Raw genomic sequence first — 20,268 nt, 5'->3', positions numbered from 1 at the left:
TGGCTTCTTCAGCCTGTTTAGATGGCTGTGTCCAGAGCCATCTGCTGTCTTCCTGTTTTAGGCCTGCAGGCATAACTTTTCCCTTATTTCCTCTCTTTACTCTATCTACCACTTCCTCTATAATCTGCTCTTGATTTTCTTCCTAAATGATCTTCTGGCACCATGTCCTTCAGATGTTCCTGGAGGTTTTGTCTAGGACACTTGCATTAAGCCCCTGATGTATGTAAAGCCTTGAGGCCAGAGCCAGAGAGCTGACTGAAGCTCAGGGTACCTACTGACTGTCGGGGCAGACAAACACGTAGACGGCTGGGGAGGCGATCCCCTCAGCCCCAGTGTCTGCAAAGGGGCATGAGGAGTGGCCTCAGAGTGACACCCTTTTCCATGTGTCCTGGCTGGTCTCCCAGCCCTGCCTCTCTCCACCCTTAGCTATCCTCTCTGAGTGTTCAGAGTAGCCGGTGGCAGCTGGCCGGAGTGAGGCCCAGGAGGAATAAGGCAGTGCTTGGCCTCTAGGAGCTCAGGGGTCATGGGAAGGACAGTAGCCAACACTTCCTCATCACTACCTTGTTGTTTACTTTATCTTCACTTTTAAGTCTTCTTTCAATGTAAAGATAATTAAAACCACAAGCAATCAGTGTAAAGCAGAAAGTGAGTCAGCTTCCACACTATGCTGCCGCCATCAGACCTCCCACCCCATCAGAACCTCTAGGTATTGTTGATTGGGTCTTTCTTGGCGGACTTATTCCTAGGACTCATACAAAAACACTGTTTTATGTGCTTGGGCCACATTGCCCAGCTTATTTTTCCTCCTGGGCCTGTAGATGGGAAAGGGGCATGTTTTTGCACACCGTCCTTCCATGCACTGCAGCTCTTCAGCTGCAACCTTCAGCCCCAAAGCTGTGCCCTGGGGGCGGTTCTCCCCATTGATATGTCCAGGGCAGGGAGGGAATAGGGTAGGGTTGAGCAAATGGTGTTTTCCAGCAGCTTCATGCAGACCCAGAGGCATTGGGCTGCCCAAGCCCACTGCAGAGAGTAGGAAGTTAGGCTGGCTGTCCTGGTTTCTAGTGTAGACAGGACTCCCCAAGGGACCCTTGGGATTGAGTTATTTCTGTTTTGCTCACCTGTGCCCCAACTCTGGGGACAGGGGCAGGAATCAGCTGCAGTCTTGCCTGCACTGGAGGAGCTCCTAGTCTGGGTGTAGGAGAGGTGCTTGCTGCCCTGGTGAGACTTGTCTGCTTTGGCTTTCACCGGGATCTCTCCATTGTGCAAAAAAAAAGCCATGGCAGGCCTCAGAGCCTGGCCTTATGGGATTATTTGGGGGCTGAGGGGTAGGCAGGACCAGGGAGGACTCTGGTCTGGGCTTGGGGAAGCCCCTGGAATCTGAAGAGGGTTTATAAGCTAAGGATTTTAGGAGCTCTCCCAAACCTGATTTCACCTGAGGGGCCCATGGCCCCTCCCTCTGCAGGAGAAAAACTACTGGAGAGGGAGCTCTGAAGTCTCCAAGGTACACGCCCTGTGCTGTTGTTTCCATGGACTTATGAGAATTAAAACCCAGCTAGTAGAGGAAGAATGGGCTCTTGGTGTGAGGGAGGGGAGGGGTGCCTGGTGAAGCCCTCTAGGATAGCTTTGTCTGGGTGCAACTGTGGCCCTGTCTGTCACTGGTAAGAGACCTTTGTCATCTGTAAAATGGGTGAGGGATCTTACCCACTGTTGGGGCTCTCCTGATTGCCAGACAATCTCTTGCTTTGGGACTGGTGGAGCTGGGCCAGTGCCAGGGTGATGAGGATGTGGAGGAGAGAGGTGGGAACAACAAGAAGGTATATTTAGAGGTTTGTGTTGTTCAGGTCACTGTGCTTCATGCTCTATGTCCTGCCACCACTGCCACCATCCTCTCGCCACCAGACCATGCAGCTGCCCCAGGCTGATCTCCCAACTTCTCCCTTTCTCTTGTTCTAGTCCATTCTCCACAGCGAGAGCAGTCTCTAAACAGAAACCCCAGGGGACCTGCTCACCTGTCCTGACTGTTCCAGGTGCCCTTGGGTGAACCCAGTATGGGTGCTCCTGCCCACCTTCCTGTGCCCATTACCCGCAGTCCCTGTTCACTGCCCCTCCAGTGCACCAGCCTGGTCTTTGTCCTTCTTATTTGTCTTCCTGGAACATTCCACCTAGATGTCTCTGGACTTGCTTCCTTCCTGCATTCCTGGGTCAGTCCTAGCCACCCGGTCAGACAGCCTTCTTCCCACATGGCCTGGAGCCTGGACTGAGCACTCTGGGTCACCTGATCTTATTACACAATGTTTGTGTGTTCTCCCACACTAGACTTGGAGCCTCGTGAGAGTAGGACTTTTATGTCCTGCTCCCTCATGTGTCTCCAGTACCTAGAATAGGGCCTAACTCATGTTGGTGAATGAACACATAAACATAATTCACTTAATCTTACCCCATGAGGTTGTCACATTCCTTATGCATTTTATAGATGAGGAAACTAATTTCAGAGAGGTAGATTTCTAGCCTAAGGTCAGAGCTGTAACAGGACAGAGTAGGCTTTGAACTTGGTGTCTTAGCCTGCGGAGCTACCACCTCCCTCTAAGCTATCGGGCCTGCCTTCCTGGATAGGTCAGAATATAAGCCCCCCATCCAAGAGGTGGGTGGGGCTTCACCTTGCAAAGAGATAAAGGGTAGGCAAGAAGGAAATGAGAAAAGAAACCATGGGGTCTGAAAGGGCCAGAGAGCAGATCAGGGACCTCAGCAAGGGTCAAGCCTGGGAGCCTCTGCAGAGTGGTCCCTGAGAGCACCCCTGGGCGCCAGTGGCTCTGAGAGACCTGCTGAATGTTCTGCCTCTGGGCTCCTCGGGCCGGTGCTGGTTGCTGGTACGCTTTGTTTCCCAGGGGAGTGCAGGCTTGGCCTGGCTTCTCAGGGCAGAGGAACACATGGTGAGTGCTTGTGTGCATGCGTGTGTGTCCAGCCTTGCTGTTTGTGTTGTTGTCATGTCTTCTTAATCAGCCTATTTCTGGGAGCGATGACTTCATCTCCTGTGATTCTCGACACAGCCATTGTCCATGGAAAGATTGGGCCTGGCACAGTCTATACTCCGGCAATGAGCTGGGTTGGGAAAGCCAGTTGGCGGCCCTGTGCTGATCTTCCTTGGAGGCTTGCAGTCATGTCTCCCTCCAAGAGACTCCACTCCCAAGGATCACTCCTAGACCTGACCTCACTGACCTGGGAGCCCTGCAGCAAGTTCAGCCAGTGTTTCCTACGTGTCCACTGTGCCCCTCTGTACCCAGGCTCTTTCCTCTGGGGCTTCTACTGCCTGGAAGGGACAGATGGGTCCATAGATGCCACATATTGGGTAGACAGAGAAGGGAGAGTGGGCCCCTCTGAGGCTGCAGCTCCTGGGAGTTGGTGACTGGACCACAGGATGACAGTGAAGACTCATGGAAGGCTCCTAGAGAAGAGGGGATGGGCTTGCTGGCAGGCCAAGTGGTTGTGTGTTACAGGCTGCAGGGGTGGTGCGTTGGACCTGGGGGTGGCATGGGTAGAGTGGAAGGTAGTGAAAAGGCAGAGGGGTGGGCTTGACCCTCACAGTAGCTGCAGAGGATTTTGAGAAGAGAGGACACTTGATCAGACCAGGATTTTAGAAGCAGCTCTTGGGCTGTGTGGGAGGAAGGGGTCAGAGGAGGAGGAAGAGGAGGGAGCCAGCAGTGGAGGATCCCGTCCTGTGTTCTCCTTATCCTAAGGGGAATGGCCTCCTAGCCCTGCCTCTCCCTTGTATGGCACTGAGGAACGTTCAGGATCAGCTGCTGGGCCAGCTGCAGTCAGCTGATTGCCAGGAGCTCCAGTCCCCATACCTGAAATGCATGCTGGTGGGCTCGGGATGGAAGTGGTGGGGATTAAGGGTCTCTTAGTCATTTTTGCTGAGCTTGGGCAGCTTGAGCAGGCCTGGGAGCCTCAACCTCAGAAAGTAGGGCCCCCACTCTAGGTTTATTTAGAACTTTGGCCCAGAGCTAGGGAGATAGGGTGGATGCGTGCTGACAGGGGCATTTGTGTCCTGCTCCTAGCCAGGAACCTCATTTCCACCCACTCACTCCGAGTCAGCAGATTTCCTCGGCCCCAGCCAGAGCAGAGCCACTGACTGGATAGTTTGGGCTCCTGAGTTGCTCTGCCTGTGGTGAGTCCCAGCTCCCCTGAGCCTTGGGCAGGTCACCTACCCTGTCTTGAGTTTCGGTTTCCCTCTAAAAAATGGGTACAATCTTGTCCTTTCTGCTCTGGCTAGAGGGGTGCATAGCAGAGCGCCTGTGCACAGAGGTGCTTGCTGTGGCAGGGGTGGCAGAGGGAATGGGGACCAGGGTGCAGGTGAGTGACCCAAGCTCTCTTGGGCTTCCCAAAGCTGAGGTAGCAGTGGGGATGATGTTTGGAGGAGCCAGATGCCTGGGTTCTAGTCTCCACCACTTTACAACTCTGGCCAAGCCACTCATCTCTGCAAGCCTCAATTTGGGGGCCAAGGAAGTAGTGAGAGAAGAAACTAGGGCTCTCAGCCCACAGAGGCCAGGTATCTGCTACCAGTAGCACTTCTGTTTCCTTCTTCTTCAAAGCTGAGAGTCAGCCTTTTGGGCAACCCTCCAGCAGAAAAGTGCTTTGACGGGGCGTTGGGGAAGCCTAGGTTCCCTGCCATTCTGCACTCCTCTTGTCCCTGAGCCACCACCCCTCTCCCTTCACAGTTCAGCTTTCACCATTTCGGGAAGAAAACCAGTGAGTTCAGTAAACATTCCCTGAGCATCCTTTGTCTGACCAGGTCCATGCCGTACCCAGAGGATACAGGGATGGTGAATGGGCTGATCCAGCCCAGGTGTGTGTGGGAGGGGGGCAGGGGCGGGGCAGTGAGTGTTGAATTGTTTTTAAAGATTTAAATGCAAAAGCAGAATCTTGGGGTGTGAAGCCCTGGGTCCTAGGTTTCTGCACTTCTGCTTGCTTGTGGGACCTTGGGCAAATTAAGGGCCTCCCTAAGCCTCAGTTTCTTAACTCTACACCCAGGTCAGTCTGATGTCTCCTGGTCCTCAGGCACCACAGTCGATTTGGGGCTCACTCTGTTTGCTGATCAGAAGAGCAGACTCCAGAGAGAGGCGATGAACCCAAGTCTGACTCAGTCCTACTATAGCTTTCTAGTTGTGCCACTTTGGGCAAGTTCCTTCCCGAGATCTCCCTAGACTGGGTTTTCTCAGATGTAGGATGGGCATTGTGATGTGCCTGCCAGCATTGGTCACACTTAATGCTGCTGAGATCTTCTTCTCCAGTACAGGCCCTGCCTCATGCCAAGAACACATCTGGGCCCTCCCCACCCCTCAGCTCCTTGTATCAGAAGGGAACCAGTTGGTGGTGGTCACTTGCCCCAGCTACTGGGAGAACAGGTTGGGAGGCAGTATCTGGCAGCCCCAGGCTGGCCAAGGAGCTCCAGAGCCAGCCCCACAAACAATTTCAGGTAGGTTAGGCAGGGGCTCAAACATTTTAAAATCCCTTTGATTCAAATGTTTATCAGTTGTACAATTCTATCAATTCTATCTTGCTTTATGAAGAAAGTGATTGTTAATGAAATTACTTGAGTAAACAAGATTTGGGAAGGGTGGGCAGCCAGGGGAAAGCGGTTATTTAAACACACTTCAAAGAACACCCTTCCCTAGCATCTAAGCTGCACCATTTGCATACATAATAATTGTGCTAATTATAGGTGGCCTCATCTGTTAACAAGTCTGCCTGGTTGTGCTACTTTATTTTAATCACCCACTCAATTCTTTGGCATGCTTTTCACTAAAGATAACAACAACAATAATAATAATGCCTATCATTTTTTGACCCCTTGCTATGTGCCAGGCATCCTATCAGGCACTTGGCAGTCATCATCTCATTTCATCCTCACAATAGCTTTGTGCCCCAGAGATTCATATCTCCTGTGTACAGAGGTTGAGACTGAGGTACAGAGAGGTTAGGTAACTGCCTGGGCTCACATAGCCAAGAGCCCAGAGGGAAATGCCAGTTCACAGGCTCTTGCTGCTCCATGCACTACTATTGCTCTGAGGACACTTGACACATGTTCTCACCTTTTGCCTTTCTGATTCTCCTTTGGTCCTCTCAGAAACCCCCATTTTGCGGAAGAGGAGGCAGAGACCAGGTGAGAGGAAGGTGAACCCAGGCTTCCAGCTTCTAGGGCAAAACCAGGCTTGGAATACCCTCCCTTCCTACAGTCAGGGGTGGGGGTGCAGCAGCCCCTCTGTGCCATTCCCTGAGAGATCTTGAAGGAGGCCCTATTGAGAGGGAGGAGAGGTCAACTCTCCTACTCAGACAGGGCTAGGCCTAAGCCTCTCAGCCAAAGAAAATTATACGGCAACAAACAGGTGGGAGGATTCTAGCACGTCATAAATCAATTTACATAAGATGTGATTCAGTTGGAGGTTGCTCATGGTGGCTGGTAGCCGGATGTAGCTCACAGATAAGTTTCTTTTGGTCTGATCAGATGCAAAGGTTTTACTGTTTTGCTAGTTCTGAATTGGTTACCAACATTCAGATATCCCTGAAATATTCACTGTAAGCAAAGTCTAGCTTTCTGGACTCTCTTAAGGTTTGGCAGCTTTGGGCCTCTATTTTTGTCAGATGTCCAACTCACCCCAAACTTCTTCCTCTGAATGCTTTTCTTAACTCCTTTCAGCCTCCTTGGGAACAGCTGGGGTGAGGTGCTGTAGTATTCCCATTCTATAGATAAGGAGCCTGGGGCCCAGAGAGAACCTATGGGGCTACTCCACAAAGCTGCTGTTGGGGCCAAGACTTAAACTTCCATTCTTACCATGCGCTCTGTGTGGTTCTCACTATTCTTCGATGCCCTGACCATATCACACCCCCTCTGGCCACTGAGGAAGGAAAGAAACCTTTCACAGGCCTAGTGACTCAAAAATAACCAACAGTGAGCCTGGGGAACTGTTCCTATCTCCCCCTCTCCATTTCCACCCCTCTTGAGGCCAGAGGGGACATGGGAAACCTATTCATTTAAACTCAGTTATTTTCTTGAAGACAGAACGGAACTGAATTGGGTCAACAGCTATATTTTCTGGGCTCAGCTGTTTCCCCTGCAACGTTAGCACCCACCGGGTCTGTTGCTGGGCTCTGCCACCAGGCTCACCAAGTATAGCTCCATATTGGTGACCATTCTTTAGCAAGCCTGGCTTGGGAAGAGGATCTCTGAGTAAGACCTGTCACCCTCCTCTCATCACCCAACGGGCAGCAAGCAGGAACTGACCTCTGGGCTGGTGTGGTTCAGGCTCCAGAGCCATGTGGCCACAACCTCCACACTCAGGCTTCAGGTCGGGGACACTTAATGTCCTACACCTGCCTGCAGGGGCGGTTCTTCTAGCAGCAGTTTCAGGAAACTGAGGCTCAGAAATTCAGCTATTGCTGGCGAGGCATGCCTCAGAGTCACACACCAGGTCCTTACTAAGTGTGTGGCGTGGAGTACGGACCTTGACCACTCTGCACATCTGGAAAGGAGGTATAACTTGATACACCTCAGGGCTGGGCCACTCTCATGTAAACAGGATGCCCTGTGCCAGCAGCCAGCCCAGGGCTGAGCCCCTAGCAGTGAGAAGTGCAGGGTGTGGGAGACATAGAGCTTGGCAGGAACACGGGCCTCTGAAGAACAATGTGCTGAAATAACCTCCTCTCCCTGCAGTGTTTCTGAAGTCCCTGTTCCCAAAGTGTTCCTATAGTTGTTATGGAGCAGGTCCTCCACTGGGCCCTCAGGCCACTTCCACTGGGCCCACAGCCTGTTGCATCCATTTCTCTTTGGCCGTAATGTTTGTGTGCCTTCTCTTCTCTGGCAAACTGCCAGCTTCCTGAGGGCACAGACTGCATGACTCGTCCACTTGTTTAGATGCTAGCGTCGTTCCCTTCTGAACTCTATGGCCTTGGACGGCTTGTGTGCCCCTGGCAGGCCTGTTTTCTCATCTGTAAGTAGGGGTGGTGGTCCCTCCTGACGCAGGTGGCAAGGAGGTCACTGGCAGCACTGTGAAGGATACCTACATGGGACAGACTTGGAAAACACTGAGAGGAAATCAGACCCAGGGTTGCCTCTCCATCCTCCTGAGGCAGGAATGCCTGGTGTATGTAGCAGCAGGAATGGAGTAATGTCATGTGGGCCTTTCCTCTTCTCTTCTGTGGTTCTGCTGCAGCTGGTAGGCTTTCTCCAGGGGACTCCTCTAGCCTCAGTTACATCTGGTGGCCAGGGCTGGCACTGGAGCAGTTTGAGACTTTACTGGCACCTGCTGACCTCCAGGCTCCCAGGCATCAGTGCTGGCATTAGATCATTTTTGGTATTCATGGACCTGGGGGTAGAGGAAGATGCCGCCATAACACTCCCATAATGCTGTCATTGGTCCCAAAGTTGGAGAGGTAGGGACACTTTGGGGAAGTCTGAATTTTGTGGCCTTTCAGGAAGCCTGTATATGAACTCTGGCCTTGTGTAGACGTGGTGTAATGGTGGTAGAGTTGGGGACAGGACTTGGGGACTGGGCAGCATGTGGTCTAGATTAGGGACACAGGAAAGGAGGCTCTGACAGAGGCCCAGTGAGTGGCACCGAGTCTCCAGTGGGCAGAGCACAGGGAGAGGGGGACACCGTAGACTGACCGCTGCGTGGTGTACACTAGGGCTCATGGACTGCAGCCGACCCCTCTCCCTTGTGTCTTGATAACATTCAGGGCCTGGCACGGAGTGCAGGTGTTGCCCTGCGCTCGGCACCGTGACAGCCAAAAACGAGAAATGCTGACCGTGTCTCATTGCTTCATGGAATAAATTTACTCTATATTTTTCAGAGGAGGTGTCACATGGGTGGGAATTTACTCCCACTAAATGCTTTGATGGAAACATTACATTTTGGGAGCCAACGTGTGTCAGCATCACAGTGGGGGAAAGGTTCCAGGCTTCTCTGCCAGCTGAAATGAAAACAAGATGCAAGTTGGGGGCCTGGCAGCATGGGTGATGCCACTGGGCCAGTGGTGGGGTAGAGGTAGCAGAGGGGTAGGAGCCTGGCTGGCATAATGGGAGGAGCAGGGGGTTACTGAATGGGTGGAGCAGAAAACAGGAGTTGGGGACCGTGGGCTGACTGAACATTAACCACCTTCACACCTCACAAAGGGAGCTCCCATATGGCAGGAACAGAGAACAGAGGCAAGGAATGGTGAGCACTGGCTGCTTGGACTAGAAAGGAAGGCTGGGGTCAGACTATTGGTGCCCTGGAATCTCAGCTCCTTCCGTAACTAGCTGTGTGACTTTAGGCAGCTTTCTTAGCCTCTCTGTGCTTGGCTTCATTTTTAATCAGAGGTAGTATGGATATACAAGCCTATGGTTCTTGGAAGTTTGAAGGAGATAATATATGTAAAATACCTCACACTGGGCCTGGCACAAAGCAGGTGCCAGGACACACTTGTTGTTGGTGATGATAAAGGCATGCATGTGTGGAGTGTGTGGGCACATAAATTAACTGCCGAGGAGCACTGAAACCGCTTCCCAGAGCTGGTCCTCAATCTAATGCCATGCTCTTGCCCCACCTTTAGCCAAGTATAGCAGGGATATCGTCAGAAGCCCTTGGCCTTGAACAGCCCAGCCCTGGGCCTGATCCTCAACAGCCGTCTGTCTCTGGTCCTGTCCTGAGGCAGCCGGTGGGTTAGAGCAGCGCCTTGTCCAGAAGGGGCCTCTGTCTTCTTCCTAGCCTCCAGAAAGAAGAGAGCCGGGCTCCTGGGGAAGGTCTCACCTCCCGGGATGCGAGCACATGTCTGTCCACAGGGATGTACAAGTAAACCTGGCAGTGTCCCTTGTCAGTATTGGGGCCACTCTTGTCTTCCTAGGAAAGCAAAACTCTTCAAGGGAAAGGTTCCAGAGTCCCGCAGGGGCCTCACCCAGTTGGTAAGGACATACTCAGAGCTGAAAAGTTAGACATCAGGGCCCTGAGCTCTGCGGAGGAGACTGCAGGGTTTGTGTGACCCCAGATGGTGAGGAGCCAGAGCCGAATAGACCCCAAGGAGAGCTCCATAGGGCAGGCAGCGGTACCCAGGCTGCAAACTCAGGGAGAGGCACAGAGAGATGACACACATCCCTGTGCTTGGGGACACTGGAGAAAGCTATTCTTAGATGAGCTGGCACCTGGAAGGGGCAGGAGAGAAATCCAGAGGACCCAAGAGCTTAGCCATGAGAAAGGGCAGGGCGCGCTTGGGGAAGGGTAGAGAAGGGGGAAAGCCCTGTGGCTGGCTGGCCGCAGTTCAGAGGCGAGGAGTGTGCAGGAGTAGGCAGGACCTGCTGATTAGGATGGCCTGTGTGTGGGCAGCTGGGGTGGTGTGGAAGGTGCCAGAATCAGATTGACTGGATCAGGGCAGCCTCTGAAATTCTCTCGGTTACAGGTGGTCAGGGATGGTCACTGTGTGCTCTGTATTTTTATATAGCATTAAAGATGACTATGAAAGATACCTGCAGGTCTCTAGCTGGGGCTGGAAGAGGATGGAGGCAGTAATGTACTCAAGGTCAGATGGCTGGTGTGTGTGGATGCCCAACCTGGGACGGACGTCTTCTGACCTGTTTCTTGTTAGCTTATAACCCTCTCCTATGACAGCTATCATGTAGAGCTATAGAGCAAGAGGACCTGTCATAGGGCCTTGCTTTGTTACTATAGATCCACTTGCAGAAGAAGGCTTCCTGCTTGGAGGGAATTTAGAAAGACTTTTGGGAAGGAATATTTGAGTTGGAAAGGGAGAGAAGAAGGACTACATGCAGTCAGTTGTTGAGGTACAGGATGGGTCATCATGTATAAGTGACTTAGCTTCTCTGGATTTGACTTCCTGTGTAAAGAAGTCACAAAATCCGCCTTGTGTCTTTGTTGCCATGATCATGGGATCAATGGGAGAGGCCTGATTTGGAGCTTGTACCCTGGAGGTGGTGTCCAAATATGGGCTTTGCTTCCTTTTTCCTTGATGTCTTGGATGCTCTAGAGTCAAATGGGCTTCTCTGGCCCTAGCACCTCTCTGACTATGTCCTCCCGTCTGTCCTGCTAGGAAATGTTGCAACGATGTTGGATAAACTGAGATGAAAGCTAGGAGGATAAATTGCCCCAGAAAGGTATCCACTGTTCAGTGCACTTCTGGTTAGCAGTCTGCAGACCAGAGGGGGCCCCAGGGGAGGCCTCTGGGCTTTGGGGGATGGCAGATGTAGATGTGACAGATGGGGCATTGTTGGGCCACTTGTGGTCAGGATTACCTGTACCCAGAAACAGCCCAGCCAGGAGTCTGGGGCCCAGCAGGGATGGAGTAAGTCAAGGACTCTCCAGGGTGGGGTTGCTGCTAGGGCTCTAGTAAAACCTCTTCAGCAGTCCTGCAGTTTCTGCAGCCAGAATCTTACCTATGTGATGCAGTAGAAGCCTGACACAGTCTGGTGTTTAACAGGAATGGGCTGTAGCCACCACAGGCTGAGCTGGGGCCTGTGATGGGTTAGAGGAGGCTAGGAAGTGGGCAGTCCCCCAGGGAGGGCTCTCCTCCCACCATCTTTTTCTGCATATTTCTGTGGAGAGACTGGACTCCATAAGCCGTGGCATAGTTGGCTATGCAGCAGTACCCTGCCGAAGGTCTCCAGGTCCTGGCCTCAGGGAATGGGGTTTGACTAGCCCCTCCATATGGAGGAGGCCTGAGCCTTGCAGATGGTGGAAGCTAAGTGGAAACTGATGCTGTGGCTTGTCTAGTGGGGTGGGACAGGGTGACCCTAGGCAGACATGTCTGGTTGGCTGGGTGTGCCCTTCCCAGAAGGATGTGTTTTAGTGAGGGCTGTGTGCAGCGTGCTGGGTGTGGCTGTCCAGGCCAGCCATGTGGTGGCATTTGGGCCCAGGGCTCTATCTGGCCCCAGGTATCCAGTCAGCTCTCTCCCTCCCTCACTGTGCTTTACTCTCCTTCTGCCCTGTGGAAGCTTCCTACAGAAGTTTCCTGGAGTGGAGACTTGAACCCAGGACTGCTGCCTAGGACTCAGTGTCCTTCCCAGCTAGTGGACCTCTTAACTAGCCCAAGTCAAGAGCCCCACTTCCCTTTGTGCCTTCTCCCCTATAACAGTAGTAGGCAACCATTGTGGTCTTTCTGGACATCAGCTTGTATAGCTTTTTAAAATGCTTGAACCAGGCATTGTGGCACACACCTGTAATCCCAGCATTTAAGAGACTGAGGCAGGAGGATTGCCATGAATTCAAGGCCAACATGAACTAGATAGATAGATAGATGGAGAGAGAGAGAGAGAGAGAGATAGATAGATGAAAGATAGATAGATAGATAGATAGATAGATAGATAAAATGTTTGAATGGAAATGGGGGGGGGGCGTTGCCCTAGGTCTTCAGACCATTGATTGGTCGAAGTCCTGCCCTGCCTGACAGCTGTCTAGGACATAAGGGAGGTTGCAGGACCTAGGTCCCGTTCTTGCCCTGGAGCACAGCCCTAGAAAGTGGTCGCAGCTGGAGGCAGCTGCCTTCGGAATGTCACCCACTTCAGGGTTTGGGAAGGGAAGGGCCTGCCGGGCAAGGCCGGCTGCTGCCTGGTGGGCGGGGGAGGAGCCAGCTGCTAAGGACCTGGGAGAGTTGGGGGTGTGGTGCTGGCCTGGTAGTCTGGAATGCTCGGGAGTGGCGGGAGCTGGCGGGAGTGGCACAGGGGCCAGAGGTTACCTTGACGCACCCCCAAGTCTTTGGCTCCCCAGGCTCCTCATTAACACAGCTCTGGCTGGCCTGTCTCAGACCAGGGAGAGAAACCCATTCATTCTGGGTGGTGTGGAGTCCCTGCTTTGTGCCAGGCGCTGGCTCACGGTGTGCTGGGCTTGCCAGTGAGCAGGTAAGGTCCTCATGGTGGGGAAAAGAGGAGAAACAAACATGGTGACCTCAGAACAGTGCTATGAAGAAAATGAAGCAGGTGATAACACCGATGGGAGTGAATGTTGTCCCTTCAGCGAGAATAATCCGGTAAGAGCTCTCCCACTGCCAGATTTTGATCTGAGAAAAGAATGAGAGGAAACCAGCTTTGATGCTAGAGCCAGGCCCAACCCAGGGAATGGCAAGTGCAGGGGGCCAGAGGGAACACCTGACCTGGGCGGAGCCAGCACTGGGGGAAGTGCCTGTTCTGTCTGCACCCTGCCAGAGGTCCTGGGGAGGAGACGGGCCTGTGGCTAAAAATGATTGTTTGCTTTCAAAAGTCCTTCTGAACTTCTTGGACCTGGAGGTTGTGCCTTGTGGTTACCTGCATTGAAGACTGTAATTTTCCACTTGTTCCCTGGAGAACCCGGAAATCTCTAGATGTTGTCACCACTTTATTTAAGTCATTTTTGAAATTTCAACTTGGCGGACACAGACTGGGCATGTGCTTTGCTGTTCAGGGAAGCCTTCGTAGGCTCACCTGTTAGATGACGGCCCTGGCTTCAAGGCCTCCTCCTCTGGCCAGGAGGACCACTGAGGTCTGCACCACCCTTGGAAATGGGCCTCTGTGGCCTAGGACTCCTTGGTGACAATTTCGGCAAGATCCTGGGCCGGGACGGAGGGACTGCTGTGTGGAGACCCGGCCGTCCTTGGAAGCCTGACCTGGCTCTTGGACCTCGGGTATCCAGAACTCGATCAGCAGAGAAGTCTGCACCCCCACGACCCCCACCACCAAGGTCTGTGGGTAGCTCTGCAAGAGGGAGGGAGAAAGGGAGGAGGTGGGCACAGGCAACTTCCTCCCACCACTAGGTCTCCAGCCAGGTGTGAGCTTGCCCAGGCATCTGCTGGGATTGGGGCTGGAGGGTGAGGGGCCCTTTCTCCATAGAGGCTTGGTTCTAGGACCCGACCAACCAGTGGGTTCTGCTGCCATCAATGGGGCACAGCCCTCCGCAGACCCCCTCTAGGGCTTTGGAGAAAGAGTGAAGTGGGACTGGGCTTCCTGGACTAACTCCTCCCTTTCTCCAGGAGTCAAACTTTGTGGAGGCTTAGAGAGCTGGAGTCCTGGGGCGGTGGAATGGGGAGAAGCCGTAGACTAGAGCATGACATGGGAGGTAGATGCTGACAGGGCTGGGGCACCAGGAAGGTGGGCAGTGGGCAGGTTGGCTGCTGATCTTTGCCCAGGGAACTGGGTTGGAAAGGTGAACTCGGAGGAGGCTGTTGAGGTAATGAGTGCTCTCTCTGGGCTCCCTTAGCCTGGAGCATGCCCAGCACAGGTGAGGACTGGCGAGGCTCTGGCACCCTTAGGCTCTCCAGCCATGGCCTTTCTGAGGCAAATTTAATAATCTAAGTCTGTCTCTTGACGTTAATATTGCAGGAGAGAGACTTGACTCCTAAAACTTTGATTGATCCAGACACTAATAATAAGTAAGTTTTGGAGCAGGGTTTTGCTCCTCCCCTGCTAGAGCAATGAACATCAGATCCCTGAAACAAATTTGGGAATGTGGTGAGGGTTGGCTTTGTTCAGACCCCGCCTGGGCAAGAAGCTTTCCCTGACTGCTCAGGCCAGCATCACCCCTCTGTTCTCCAGCAGTTAAAGGAAACTGCCCTGTGCCTCTGTCTGTTCCCAGAAGGGCTGAGGCTACCAGGCAGAGGCATCTTGAAAGTCTTCCCTGTCACCTGATCTGAGTGGTGGGAGGAAGGGAAGGTCTGACTCTCGCTATCTTGTGTCTTTCTGGATTGGGTTCCTTGGATGCCGTGGTCCTTGTTTTTGTATATTTGTTTCATAAATACTGAGCTCACACCATGCCAGACCCTCCTTCAGTGTACAAATGCTGTTACTGTTCGCCATGCAGAGCTTATCTTGTGGTGGGAGAGATAGATAAGAATAAGTGGAGAAACAAAGTAATTCTAGATTCGCTGAAGTTCTCCTACTGAAATGTAAGCCTGGAACCTTTATTAGCACCTGTATTCCCAGTGCCTAAAATAGTGCCCAGCACGTAGTTTGCACTTAGTAAATATTTGCTGGCTGAATGAGCAAGATGCTATGAAGGAAATAAGCCAAGTGTTTCACTGGCGAGTAATGGGGGCAGGGCAAGACCTGTTGTGGACAAAGCAGTCAGGGAAGGGTGAGTTCCAAAAGATGTTGGAAGCTGTCTATACTGAGAATGGGTCCGGCACAAACTCCTAAGTCCCTGAGGCAAGAAAGTAGAGATGGGGGAGGGGGGTCCTGGATGAGGTCAGAGGTTATGCGGGCCAGTCTGGCCAACTCTTTCCCCATGGGGAGGAGTTTGAGCTGTTCCCAGTGCTCTGGGTGAGTAGTAATTGAAGGGTTTTAAACCAAGGAGCTAAATGGTGTGTCTTCCATTTCTAAAGAACCCTTCTGACTCCCTGGGAGAGAGAAGTGGAAGCCATTGGCCAGGAGGCTACTAGGTCAGCAGAGAAGTCTGCACCCCCAAGACCCCCACCACCAAAGTCTGTGGGTAGCTCTGAAAGAGGGAGGGAGAGAGGGAGGAGGTGGGCACAGGCAACTTCCTCCCACCCACCACTAGGTCTCCTGTGGGCTGTCGGGTGGGCGGTTCCCTAGGTTGTAGCAGTAGGATATGTTGAGAGTTGGATCCTGAAGACCAGTGAAGGGAGGTTTTTTGACTTGTGAGTTCTAGCTTTGCCTCTAAGAGGTTCTGCATGGAGCATTTGAGGTTTGAGGCTCTGTGAGGTATCTAAGAGGAGATGTCAGGCCTGTCTATAGATAAATAAAATGTGGAGCTGGGAGCAGGGGAGGGCTGGAGAAAGGAATTTCGGAGTTGGGAGCCCATGGAGGTATTTAAACCACAGGAGTGGATAAGATCACTAAATGAAAGTGCTGCCTCCCTCATCCCTGCCCTGAGGAATCCCAACACCTGTAGGAAGGAGGAGAGACAGCAGGCCTGTGAGGAGCCAGGATGCAAGGGCCTGGGTTTCCAGGAGGCAGCCAGCTGTTGATGGTTGGTAGTGGCACGTGAAGGCCTTTGGTGACCTGGAGAACCATTGGGGTCAGAACAGACAAGTGTGTTGGAGGAGGCGAGGGCTCATGTGTCTCCTGCAGCGTGCTTGGGTTTACTGTGGCTTATGCCGTGAATCTTAACTAACCTGAAGCCTGGATCAGATTCTCCTGGCAGGGTCCCCGGAAGACTCACTCCCTGAGCCATGTATGTCTCGCTTTTCTGACTTGTGCTGGGTCTGCTGACCCCATCTTGCTTGTTCCATTCCTCTTCCTGCCCTAGTCTCTTGGTGGGCCTGAGGTCACTAAACGAGAGGTTACTAATCCTTGGAGCTGCAATTTCTCCAAGGATCTTTCCAAGAGCAGAAGTAGACTTCTTTATACTAATGGCCCTTCTCTGGAAGGCTTTTTGGGTTTGGCTTACAGAAGAGTTTGAGGTCTTATACAAATACTTTGGTGGCCAGGACCTTTACCTCCCCAAGGTTCTACTAGCTCTGGGGAGAGTTTAGAATGTATGGTTTATAGCAGGAGGGTTGGAGACAGCCTAATGTCTGGTAAGTTCTCAGGGCCCACTGAATGAATAATGCCCAGATATTTGAGTCTCCTGGGTTCCCAGTTGCTTTGTTAACCTTTTTTTTTTTTTTTTTTTTTTTTGCACCTGGATAACCAGTGTTTTTACCTGTGTTTTGTGGAAGCTGGTTACTTCATTTTATACATGAGAAAACAGAAGCTCAGGAAAGTGAATGGATTTTCCCAGCATCCTGCCCTTGGAGAGTAACAAAACCAGAATTTCAACCGGGGTGTGTAAAACCCCCAACCCAGGCCTCCCCATATTGATAAGCCCATGGGTGGGCAGTGGTAGATCTAAGGCACCTGAATCTCCCACTGCATGTGAGGAGTTACAGCCATGTGCTCTGTCAGGACTACTGGCATTGCTCCTGCCCCTGACCACCTGTTCCTCTGGTGCTTGACACCCCTTTCCCACATACACATTAGATACATCAGGCTCCAATAAGAAATCATGAGACCGACCTTGGAGTTTTTCATGCTTTCGAGTACCTATGGCAGAAGGAGCCCCCAGCTTCAGGAGATTGTTGGCGTAGCAGCTGTGGGTGGCTTGTGTGGCTGATAACAGCGCTTCCCTTGGGCAAAGCCAGCTGAGCTGGGCCACATGCCATGGAAGACACCTGAGGAGTGGGGAGATGTGACCCAAAGAGTCAGGGGCAGGGCTCCTCCTGGAGACATGAAGCCTTGTGCTGCTTCCTTCCTGGCAGCCCATGGTGTTCTAGAGGCTCCTACCTCTTGCTCCCGCTCCCACTCCCATTCAGCAGACTCAGCTGGCTGGACAGCCAGGACAAGCTGCTTGTAGCTTCAGAGGAACTGGCCACAGCCCAGCTGTTCTCAGCTTTACTGTCTTCTAGGGAAGGGTGGATTTCAGAAGGTAGTTCTTCCTGGGAGTCACTGAAGGTCCTTTCCCAGAAAGAAAAGTGACTCACACAGGGTCAGTACCTTGCAAGCAGGTTTCCTGTTTTGTGCCTCCTTGAACAAACTAAGCTGCCTCCTTCAGCCTGGCTGGAAGCTGGCATTTGCTAAGTGCTCACTCTGAGCCAGGCTTTGTCCTGAACCCTCCCAGGAACTCTAGGAGAAAAGTACTGTTAAGTAGCCCATTTGACAGAGGAGGAAACTGAGGGAGGTCCAGAAAGGTGACTTGACTAAGACTACATAGCCCAGAGTTGAACACAGTCTTTCTGTAGAGCCTCTATTCTTAACTATCAGCCTCGTGCTTATTGGATGTCAAGGTTCCATGGAAACACAGAGAGGATGCTAAATCCTCGATGGGCCTGGCCACTATGGAGTTGGGCCTGAGGCCTCCCCCTGGCCTTGGTTTTTCTGGTGGAGGTTAGCTGTACCGTACCCTCTGTGGGCCCAGCCACTCCAGCCAGACCCATCTTAGTAGGCTTTTCAGTCCAGGCCTAAGAGCAGTCAAGTCTCTTCCCTCTCCCTGTCCCCTTCCACACCTGCTTTGGCAGCTGGGCAGGCAGGGAGAGGGAAGGTGTGTAGGCCCTGCCTCCCTTGGAGCTTCAGGGCCCTGGGAGAACTGCACCCTCCATTCCTGTGGACAGGCTTGGTTCGCCTGAGCCTTGGGTTCTAAAGGCCAGTTGCTCAGCCCAGCCTTGTTTCCTCTCACCTGCAGCACCTGTTAGGGAGGGATTGAGGACCTGAGTGTACAGTGCCCATACCACCACACAGCTGGCAAAGCTGCCTCTCTCCCTCTCATCCTCCCTCCCTCCTCCTCCCTCCTCCTCTGCCTCCACCTTCTCCTGCATTCATGTCTCTCTTCATGTTGTGCTAGAACTCGTGCTTCCCACTCTCCTTATCTGAGATGGAGAAGTGACAGACCAGACCTCACAGGATCTGGGGACCCAGCCTGAAAAGGCCTGTGCTTGGGTGTCTGGCAAACAGTGCCGCATTCTCACCGGCGTATTTGTGTATTCGCTGTAGGAGGGAAAACCCTGGAGGATGTGCAGCAGGTGGGTGTTGGGTGGGGAGAGCCGGTCTCAGGAATCAGGTGGGAGGGAGGACAAGTCCAGCTCTGGCTGGGTCCCAGCTCCACTGCCAGCCTCCACCTCCTCATATGGAAGATGGTGATGCACTGCCTGCCTTGGACAGTGGTGAGGAATAAAGGAGACAGTGCTGTGAAGTTTTAAGTGCTGTGGTTGCCTGTTCATTCCTATTCCTGTTCTTGTTGCTTTTGTTTTGGGGTTCTTCAGGACTTTGAGGTGAAATTTGGAATTTTACTGATGTTCATTTTGCCTGCAGTCTCTTAGAAACCCAAGACCTCTAATCTGGTAGTGACTTTTGTGGTTTGTTGTTGGGATTTTTTTCCCCCTCACTTCCTGTATAGGAAAAAGTGTCTGTACCTTTAAGTTCCCAGCAGACCCAAGCAGGACACTGGCCCTTTAAAGACACATTACAGAGAGTTGGAACTTGGCCTTTGTTTAACTAGCCATGATTAGTCCCAGCGGACAGGGCTGGAGTGGTGTGTCCGGGGCCAGAGCAGGCTTGGACTGGCTGGGACTGGCCTGGCCACTCAGCATTCCCAGCCTGGGGAGCCTGGGGCTGGGCTGAGGGATGGTGAGTAGCCTGAGTGGAGGCTGAGATGAGGGAGGGAGTCCAGGAGGGAGGCTGGTGGGAATGAGGCCGATGAGCAGCCTCTTGGGCCCAGGGAGACCTGAATGAGCTGGGAAGAGCAGGCATGAGACAGGAAGCATAGTTGTCACAGTTGTCCAGTGTGGGGAGGGACTGTGGATGGCCCAGTGATGGTGCCTGCCCCCCTGTCCAGGCACCCACTGCCTGTCCAGAACCTGGAACGGTTAGGATAGGCCTGTCCCACACGGCCACCACGGACAGTTGCAGATGAGGGGGAGGGGACCCAGTGCCTGTGCTGCTTTCCGCGGGCGGGGCCCTGGGAACGCTCCATTGAGAACTGGTGACCACCAGGCACCAACTCAGTTTTCGGAGCTGAGGAGCTTGGCCTTTGCTCTGAGTCCTTCAGCCTGGGCTGGGCTGGTGGGGCTGCACTGGGGTTTGGGGGCACTGTCATCTCTGCTGCAGCCCCCCAGCGGGACTTTCTGTCTCTTATCTTCTCTCTTTCTATGCCCTGCTCCTTCTTCCGTCGGCCCTTTGGGTGGGGTAGAGGTGGGCCGAAGACTGAGAAGATTGTGTCAGAGCCTGGAGTGCGGTTGGGCTCCAACTTAACCACTTGGAACAGCTGTCAGAGGCCAAGTTACTTTGGGACCCAAAGCCAGGTCAGAAGCCAGGTGCCTGCCGTGAGTCTTCACAGGGAAGCACCCCATTTCTGGAGAACCCAGAGGAGGGGCTTATCTCAGCCTAGACTCAGGGCCTGTTGGTCCTAGTCACCCTCATTCACTACCATGCCCAGATTGGTAAGGCTGGCCACTAGCTTGATGCCCTTCTCACCATTTTACACACAGAGTCACTAGGGGTGACAAAGGCAGAACTCAGTGCAGTTCTGGTGAAAGTGAGGCGTCATTTGTCACAGGTGCCTCGTAAAAATTGGTACATTTGATGACGTGATTTCTATAGCTTTGGTGAAAACCTGTGACATCAGTGACAGTGAGAAGAGTTTGGAGTTGGAACCCAGATGCCAGGCCTTCTGCCTCACCCTATTCCTGTGAACTGTGATGCTGAGCAACTGCTTGCCTTCTCAGCGTGGCACTTCCTTGTGGGGGGCTGGAGGCAGTTGTCATTTGTGCTGGGGAGGCTCATAGAGGTGGTGGCCTTTGAGCCAGGCACAGACAGGGAAGGAGGCC

At 52.8% G+C, this 20,268-nt stretch overlaps 1 protein-coding gene across 18 annotated transcripts in view; it reads left to right on the top strand.

The window, feature by feature from the left end:
- Positions 1–20,268, top strand: part of Dab2ip (DAB2 interacting protein) — a 185,583-nt gene that overhangs the window by 125,613 nt on the left and 39,702 nt on the right. Inside the window, exon 1 of one of the 18 annotated variants that reach the window (XM_004849443.4) lies at positions 13,051–13,694. The exons of 15 other annotated variants lie outside the window; for them this stretch is intronic. In XM_004849443.4, the coding sequence (XP_004849500.1) occupies positions 13,516–13,694 (179 nt within the window). In that variant the 5' untranslated portion in view covers positions 13,051–13,515. Of the gene's footprint in view, positions 1–13,050; positions 13,695–16,593; positions 19,070–19,658; positions 19,744–20,268 lie in introns of those variants that run through there. 2 more of the 18 variants (XM_004849447.4, XM_087183230.1) reach the window with 2 other exon arrangements.

The sequence above is a fragment of the Heterocephalus glaber genome, unplaced genomic scaffold, assembly GCF_053883595.1.
Source record: "Heterocephalus glaber isolate CG9 unplaced genomic scaffold, H.glaber_assembly_v1.0 deba00001479, whole genome shotgun sequence".
Taxonomy (NCBI): domain Eukaryota; kingdom Metazoa; phylum Chordata; class Mammalia; order Rodentia; family Bathyergidae; genus Heterocephalus; species Heterocephalus glaber.
This window is presented reverse-complemented; position numbering and strand designations above follow the sequence as displayed.